Genomic DNA, 8,749 nt, shown 5'->3' with positions numbered 1-8,749 from the left:
TCATATATATATATATATATATATATATATATATATATTTGTGTCTCCACATATATACATATATACCATGAGTATGTACATGAGCTTTGGGTGCTGTATAATTTATATATTCATGTAGCTCTCAGATTGGCCTCTAGTCATCTCTAGACTCACTGATGACTTCCCCACTTAGAGGAAGAGTGAAATCCCCATATTGAGGGACTGCAGCCCACAATTGGACCAACTGCATCCTGGGGGCAGAGGTTGTCGATGCCAGTGGTTCTCAAGCTTTGGAGACTGGAGGACCCGCTTGGAAAATGCCAGCTCTTGGTCCTTGCTCTTTTTTGGCCTGCAGAAACAGAATCCAGCAGTTCTCCTGTTGCAAGGAACTCCCAAAGCCCACTACGGATTCCTGTGCGAAATCTCTGGGGGACCACAAGTGCATGCCTATCAGTGCTCGCATGGGGTGACACCCTTGAAAGGCCCTCAAGGCACCCCAGGGTGCTGCAGCAGACAGGCTGAGACTCGCTGGTGGGCGGTCAAAAGGCACCGGCCCAAGAAAGCCTTGCTCCCGGCCTCTTACCTGGACGCTCCCGGGCTCACAGCACCCCTGAGCTCACGGACAGCTCCCCACGCCCCGCTGGAGGCCGAGTGATGCAGGTGGGGAGGGGGAGGGGGCGGGGGGAACCGAGAGCTGAGTGGACGGCGCGAGCGGGCTGCCCCCGGATTGGCGGTCGGGGAGCGCCTCATTTGCATATCGCGGGCTCCATAAACGCGTGTCGGCACCACTGGGACCGGGCGCTGCCATGGCTCCCGCGCTGCGCCCGGCGGGGCTGTGCTGCCTGCTCCTGCTGCTGGCGGCGCTGCCCGCACCGTGCGCCTGAGCACGGACGAGGAGGCGCCGCCGGGCACGGTGCTGGGCGCGCTGGGCGCCGAGCTGGCCGGGCTGGCGGCGCCGGGCGAGGCGCTGCGCTTCCGCCTGGTGCAGCCCGCGGGCGCGGGGGGCGAGGGCGGGCGCGGCCACAACGGGTCGCTGGTGAGGCTGCGCGAGGCGGACGGGCAGCTGAGCGTGGGCGAGGCCGGGCTGGCTGCTGCCCCTGGACGTGCTGGGCTGCGGGGCGGGGGCCGGGGCGGGGGCGCCGCGCTGCCGCCTGCTGCACGTGGAGCTGGAGGTGCGCGACGTGAACGACCACGCGCCGCGCTTCCCGCAGCCGCAGCCGCTGGCGCTGGAGGTGTCGGAGAGCGCGGCGCCCGGCACGCGCCTGCCGCTGGCGCTGCCCGTGGACGAGGACGTGGGCGCCAACGGCGTGCAGCGCTTCCAGCTCTCGCCCAACGCGCACTTCGGCGTGGAGGTGGAGGCGCAGGCGCGCGCGGACGGCGGGCGCGGCGCCGCCCTGGTGCTGCTGCGCGCGCTGGACCGCGAGGCGCAGGCGGCCCACGCGCTGGAGCTGGTGGCGGCCGACGGCGGCAGCCCGGCGCGCTCGGGCACAGCCGCGGTGCGCGTGCGGGTGCTGGACGCCAACGACAACAGCCCGGCCTTCGCGCAGGCCGCCGTGGCCGTGGAGCTGCGCGAGGACGCGGCGCCGGGCGCGCCGGTGCTGGCACTGAGCGCGGCCGACCCCGACGAGGGCGCCAACGGCGAGGTGGTCTACGGCTTCGGCAGCCGCGCGGCACCCGAGGTGCGGCGCCTCTTCCGCCTGGACCCACACTCGGGCCGCCTCACACTGGCCGCGCCGCTGGACTACGAGCGCCAGCGCGCCTACGAGCTGGACGTGGAGGCGCGTGACCGGGGCGCCAGCCCGCTGGCCGCCACCTGCACCGTGCTGGTGCGCCTGGCCGACGTCAACGACAACGCGCCCGGCATCCGCCTCAGCCCCCTGGGCCTGGGCGCCGCCGGCCCCCCGGGGCCCGGTCTGGGTGCTGGTGGCAGCCCCGAGCCCAGCCCCAGCGCGCTCTACGTGAGCGAGGCGGCGCCGCGCGACAGCTTCGTGGCGCTGGTCAGCACCTGGGACCGCGACTCGGGCACCAACGGGCAGGTGCGCTGCACGCTGCACGGCCACGAGCACTTTGCGCTGCGGCGCGCCTATGGCGACAGCTACGTGCTGGTGACGGCGGCCGTGCTGGACCGTGAGCGCCTGCCCGAGTACAACCTCACACTGGTGGCCGAGGACCTGGGCACGCCGCCCTTCCGCACTGTGCGGCCCTACACTGTGCGCCTGCGCGACGAGAACGACAATGCGCCGCTCTTCGCCCCGCTGCCCCTTGGCCGCGTGGCCGTGCCTGAGAACAACCCCCCCGGCGCCTACCTTGCCACGGTGCTGGCCCGTGACCCTGACCTGGGCCCTAATGGTAAGGTCATCTACCGCCTGCTCGAGGCCCAAGTCGCTGGTGCCCCTATCTCCACTTACGTCTCTCTTGACCCCACCACCGGTGTCTTGCGGGCCCTCTGCACCCTGGACTACGAGGCACTGCAGGTGCTGGAGCTGGAGGCGGAAGCCTGCGATGCGGGCACCCCCCCACGGTGCAGCCAGAGCCACGTGCACGTTCATGTGCTGGATGGTAACGACCATGCTCCGGAGATTATGGCCCCGCCACTGGTCAACAGCTCTGCTGAGCTGCCTCTGCCTTGCCACGCCCCACCAGGCTTTCTGATTGCCCATATTGCTGCCCAGGATGCGGATGAAGGACCCAATGCAGAGCTGTCCTACTCCATTGCGGCTGGTGCCCATGACCTCTTTGCACTGCATGAGCATACTGGGGTGCTGTGGCTGCGCCGCAGGCTGCAGGGTGGAGAGGTGCAGGCAGCACTCCCACTTGTCATTATGGTGCAGGATGGTGGGCGGCCAACCCTATCCTGCACTGCCACCTCCAGCTCGTCCCCGCTGATGTGCTGCCCTCCAGAGTGGAGATTGTGGTGCCACAGCTCCTGGCAGAGGAGCAGCCTCCACAACCTGGTTTGGACCCCTCCATGGTCTTCATTGTGGTGCTGGCTGGTGGCTGCTGGCTGCGATCATTGGCGTAGTCTCCACCTGTGGGAAGAGTGTGAGTGGCTGCAAAGGGAGGCCCCGAGAGCAAATGAGAGACCTGGAGGGCAGGTGGCTAAAAGGTTCGGACCCCCTGGCAGGGAGTCCCTCTGCTGGCCACCAGGTGGGCTTCTGCCAACTCGCCGTCAGCCCTGGGGTTGAGCACCCCTTTGATCCCTGCTCGGAGGATGGCAGCTGCGAGTTCTTGTGTCATTCCACCCAGGAGAGGAAAGGGACTGTTGACTCCCAGGTAAGCCTACCTCCCTCTGAGCAGCTATGCAATAGTCATTGGGTTACCCATCCTAGAGCCTCTTGCTCACTGTGGTCACTTGTGCAGAGCTAATGAATTTGGGCACTTTCTTTGGTCAGAAGAAATGATATGTTTGGTCAGAAGAAACGATGTGTGTAGGTGTAGTGATCTAACAGACAGCATGCTGACCTGAGAGTCCAGAAATCTGGGTTCTCTTTTTGCTTTGTCACTAACTTGTGCACCACCATCTCAGTTTTTCTATCTGAGAAATGGGCATGATTTTTTCACTTATTTCTGTGTAGTGTTTTAAGGTGTATGAATAAAAAGTGTTAAACTAGAGCTACATATCTTTGTACTGACCTATGTGGCAATACTATTAGGGTGTGTCCCAATGAGCGCGCACATGCGGTTTAGGGCACCTCAAAGCAGTCTGAGGCACCCCAAACTACATGTGATGCATGTGTACCCATTTGTTGCACTGCTCATTTGCAGTGTGGTAGGTTATTTTTTGTTAACACCAGAAGATCCTCGTGTTACAAAATACCACCACTGAAAAAGGTGTTGTGGTGCACATGGCAGCAGCGTGTGTCACCAGAAAGGGAGCCTGGCCGATCAGAGCTATACTGTGGCTACTAGCCAGGCTCTGAGCAGCTGGCTTGGCACCATTGCTACCCCAGGAGGCCCCCAGAGCCCCAAGTAAGGCTGAGGCCAGCAGGCCCCAGCATCCTCTGCCCTACCTTCGTAATTTTGCTGCGAGCCGGAGCATGCATGCAGGGGCATGCCTGGAAACAAATAGCGTGCCTGGGGACTTAGTTAGGCCACCGCTATTTTTCCTGTGGGAAGTGCACACCCCTGCATATACATGCTTATTGGGATGCACCCTTGATTTTCACTTATTTCTATTTTCCAGTTTATTCAGATCATCTCATCCAGTTGTTTAAATACTAAATTCACCTGAATTAATTGGGTTGCTTCTGTGTTGACTAACAGATATTTTCATCTCTTGTCAGGGTCAAGTCCTTATTTCTTCTCACTCTTCACATACTTGCCAGGAGGGTTTATCTGCTTCAAGTTTAAGGTAAATTTAATGTTTTCTGATGCTTCCTTTTTGCAGTTTTTTTTTTTTTTTTTTTTTACAGTATTTCATATAGGTACAGTGTATGGAAAAAGAAAGTACAGTAATGATTTCCCTTTTGTTTTTAGTGCTCATTCAACTCCAGATCAGTTTAGTGTGAAGGACAGTGGGAAGGGAGACAGCGAGTTTAATGACAGTGATTCTGACATCAGTGGAGAGGGGCTGAAGAAGACCCCTTCACAGATCATGGAGAAGCAACTTGGTAAGTGTAAATTTAACATCAGGACTCCATCATTGCACCACATGGAAAAAGACGGTTAAGTGGTAGCGCTCTCTCCAGCAGTGTTTAAAATTAACACAAAACCTATAATACAGAAGCTTTGCAATAAGAAATTAATGGAGCAGTGGAATTAAACAGGTGTGAAACAACTGACAAGTCAACTAGCCTATTCTAGCCTAAACTTTTTATTTTATTTATTTATTTTTTAAGTAACTGGTGCTTTGGGAGCTCTGGGAATATTTGTTTTGTTGTGTTTTTTGTTTTGTCTTTTTTTGTGGGGATGGAGCTCTTCGCATGACAGGAACCTGATAACTAGAAAATGCTGAGCACCTGCTATCTAATCTATCTGAAGCCAGAACTTCTCGAGACTGAGACATCTAACAAGACCAAGGGTTGCTCATGCATTTTTTTGGCCCTCTGTCTTTATTTGTGCCTGTTGTGCTCTTGGGCATTGGGGGGGGGGGGAGAGGTAGATTTTACAGTTAAATTACTAAGTGTCTGAATCCTGTGTGTATGGTATGACAATTTCTCTTATTAAAACCCTGTGATAAATCTTGTTGTTCATTGATTCCGATCAGTAGTAACTATCATTCCTGCACAGGAATATATGCATATGAATGCGTATTTAATCATTGATAGGACAGTTTGTCATATAACTTCCTTTAAGAGAAGTAAGTCATTGTATTGCAGAAAAATGTCTGACTACCAAACTTTCCTTTTCTTCCAGGTACTGTGGCCTGTGAAGGTAGAAGGGCTTGCAAGGATGCAGAAGAATACTGTAGTTCTTATACCTACCAGCTCCAGGAAAGCAAAACACTTCCTTCACATTACAGAAATGGTTATATGATTACACATTTTTCAACACCCCTTTATCAGTCCATTCCTCACCTCCAGAAGCCTAGCTTTCTTTCACAGCACCCAGAACTGAAGGAGTGTTATTATCCAGTCAGTATCTCTAAAACTGAAAGGCTGCAGAGTGTTTGTAAAGGAGTACTAAGTGGTATCTTGTCATCTATGCTCTCTGGACAGTATGAAGGATTGAATCGCCCTTCGCAGAACATTTTGCCCTTAAATGCTTCAGAAGTGGCAACATCATTCTGAAATATTATTGGACAGACATGAGAAAGTATTGGGAATGTACTAAATATGTAAATGAAATCTAACTCTTTTGACCTCTTCCCCTATCAAACCAAATCTCTTTTAATTATGGCAAAAACAATCAATGTGTAGACATATCATCCTACCAAATTTATTGGCTATATTTTACCAAAGAGTCTTAATTAAAACTGTATTAAAATGTGTAGTTATGGCTGCTAAAAATGATAAAAGCAAAGTCATATGTTTTATACTGAAACAATTTTACAAATGTAAATAAGTGTAGATCCTGGTGTGTATGTGTGTGTATATATACTATTAAAAATGCACATGTGCTTATGCTGTTACTGAGTGATCCATTCCTTATTAGTTGTAATAACCTGGTTATTAGTAATAACCTGGTTAGCAGTAATAACCTGATACAGCAACTATCTGTATAAAATAACAATAAACATACATCTAGGCTGCAGTTCTGTAGCCAGTGCTGTCAAGGCCCTGGAGATTTCATCTCATGATTATTGAATAGGAGTCAAATAGAACAGCCTTTAATCATGAAGAATAACTATGCTGAAGGACTGGAGCCATTCTAATATGATTGTGGGTACTGATTATTCGGTCTCTCCAGTCTTATTGGCTGCTTGACCATTTTGAATGATGCCAGACCCACATTCAATTCCTATAGTTCATAGTTTAATAATGCTGCACTGATTCACATACACTTTATAGGCACAAAGTGTTTTTAAAAAAAAAAAAATGAAAAATCTAATGAAGGGAGAAGAAAGATGGTAAGGAATTGTTTGTTTGTTTGTTTGTTTGTTTGTTTGTTTTGTCCGTGTGTCCTACTATGCTATGAGTGTGAAATAATATTAAAACACTCTGTGAGTATGTGGGTTGAAAATGGGCAGCTGGAGAAGAAGGCAGAGAAGGAAAAGCTAAAGGAGAAAGTTACCTTTTTAAGTGCTTGCTTCCTCACTAAATGTCAAAGAGCTATTTTAGCAGCTGTTTGTTCCTCTTTCAGATGCTGTTGACTCGCATTCCAGTGAAAAGTGAATCTGAATGTGGTTCAATATTGTTTTTAATTAAATAAAATGAGTTGAAATTGGCTTGGGGAGGCTGCAAAACGTTATTATTCAGCTGGGTTTCTTGGCGATAATGTGGGGAAAGGAATCTTAGCAGGCTAGGGAACCTTAAAAAAGACAGTGAAAAATATATAAAAGCTTTTATAAATTTTCTGTAGTTTCCCTGCATCATTTTGTGAGGAATTCTCTAATAGTGGAAGGCTATAATTCAGCAACATTTAAAAAAAAAAAAAAAAAAGTCAAAACTTCAAAATGTAAAATCATTAAGCCATATTCTAGCAGTGCTAAACTATTTTAGTGTGTGTGGCTAGAGGCTGTTCATTCACTTAACAAGTATGTAAAAACAACCATGCACCGAAATTGGGCACTTACACCTTACTAAACTATATTTTACAGCAAAAGCTCTGTTATCTGGCATCCCCCAGGAATGGGGGATGCTGGTTAATCAAATGTGCATCAGTTTTACTGTCAATGTCAGTTTTATTGTTATATTCAACTCTAACTGAATTATTCTCATTGCTAATTTAGAAATAGGTATGAGACTAGAATCAAAAAATGGACCTGAATTAAGTATCTGCATAATGGGCCCATACAAAGTCTTGGAGGCAAACAGACAGGTTTGAAAATGATGCCTGCCCCTCAGATTTTTGCCATGGGAGGTGCAGCTCTGAACCAAAACTTTTCAAAAGATTACGGGGCTTTGGTGGTTAGCCTGAAGTAAGTGTGAGCTATGTACAAATGTGTGTGTATCTACATGAGATGTTTACTGCAGTTGCCTAATTAGCTTTTCAGTAGTCTCAACATCTATATGTGCAGCCCTGTTAGGCCACAGATAACTAATGAACTCTGCTGGTGTTCTTTAGTGTACTGCAATGCATGTGTATATGCTGATGAGGCTGGTTGGGGCTAGCCAGCAGGCAGCTCCCGCACCGAACCCTTGTGCCTGACACTAGAGCACCCTTGCTGAGCTGGGTCGGAGCAGCCTCAGGCTAGCAGGCTGACCCTTGGGGGCCCCTGCTAGCTGGGGCTGCCCTGACCCAGTTCAACAAGCTGTGGTCCTGGGCGCATGTAAAGATGCAGTGCCTGAGAGCAATAAGGTCTGGTGTAATCTGTGCCAGAGCTTATTGTTCTGTGCTAATAGTACAGGTAGATGCAACCACAGTGTACAAAAGTTACTGCTAACGTTTAAAAACTATTTACTAGTCTACTTTAGCATTTTTAGTTTAGTTTAGGGGGGCCAGCCCACAGCACCATGTCATCTAGCCGATGGGGCTTCCCATGGGTCTGAAAATTTGGTGGTAGAGGAGCTGTGGCATTGTTCCCCTGCTGCCAAATCTCTGGGTCCCTGGGGAGCTCCAAGCCTTGCATTCTGAATCCATGTAGGGCCAGTGCTGGGCCCCAGGGCCCAATCTTGGTGTGCTGGAGCAGGAGGGGGCAATGCCAGGTCATTGGGAGCGTGCGGGGCACTGGGCCCCTAGGATCCAATCTTGGCATGAGGGGATGGTGCTGGACCCCTGGGACCTATTCCCAGCAGGAGGGCTGGTGCTGGACTCCTGGAACCCAATCCCACCATGTGGGAGATGGGAGGGGGCAGTGCTGGGCCCCAGGGCCTGATCCACCCCACAGACATTCCTGCACCACTCATTTGGCCTGCAGGGCCAAAAGGTGGAGCACCCCTAATTTATAGGACAACTAGCTATTAGTAGATTATACATTGTCCCGTCACAGTAAAACACAATTACTAGTTACTCTAAATCAGGGCTGTCCAACTTCTGAGTGCCTGGGGGCTGCATGGGCCATGTGCCCTCATGCTACATACTGTCCTGGTGCAGTGCTCCATAGACACCACCCTACTGCATTCTGTGGTAGGTGGCCACCACTATACCGTGCCATCCCTGCCACCCTCTGCACACTACACGCTACGGCTCTTGCTGCGCTGTGTGCTCCCATCCCCTGCCACTGGGCAGA

At 51.6% G+C, this 8,749-nt stretch overlaps 1 protein-coding gene across 1 annotated transcript; it reads left to right on the top strand.

Moving 5' to 3' along the window:
- Positions 1-781: 781 nt before the first annotated feature.
- Positions 782-6,041, top strand: LOC109286386 (protocadherin-8-like; the record flags this gene model as incomplete). Its single annotated transcript, XM_019500430.2, is given in 5 exon segments — positions 782-1,065; positions 1,067-3,252; positions 4,263-4,330; positions 4,456-4,589; positions 5,335-6,041. Coding segments are annotated over 2 exon segments (2,382 nt in total), but the record flags the coding sequence as incomplete, so codon positions are not given.
- Between the last annotated feature and the right edge of the window lie 2,708 nt (positions 6,042-8,749).

This window comes from Alligator mississippiensis, chromosome 1 (genome assembly GCF_030867095.1).
Source record: "Alligator mississippiensis isolate rAllMis1 chromosome 1, rAllMis1, whole genome shotgun sequence".
In the NCBI taxonomy this organism is placed as follows: Eukaryota; Metazoa; Chordata; order Crocodylia; family Alligatoridae; genus Alligator; species Alligator mississippiensis.
The sequence above is the reverse complement of the archived record's forward strand: the minus strand, read 5'-3'. Positions and strand labels throughout refer to the sequence as shown.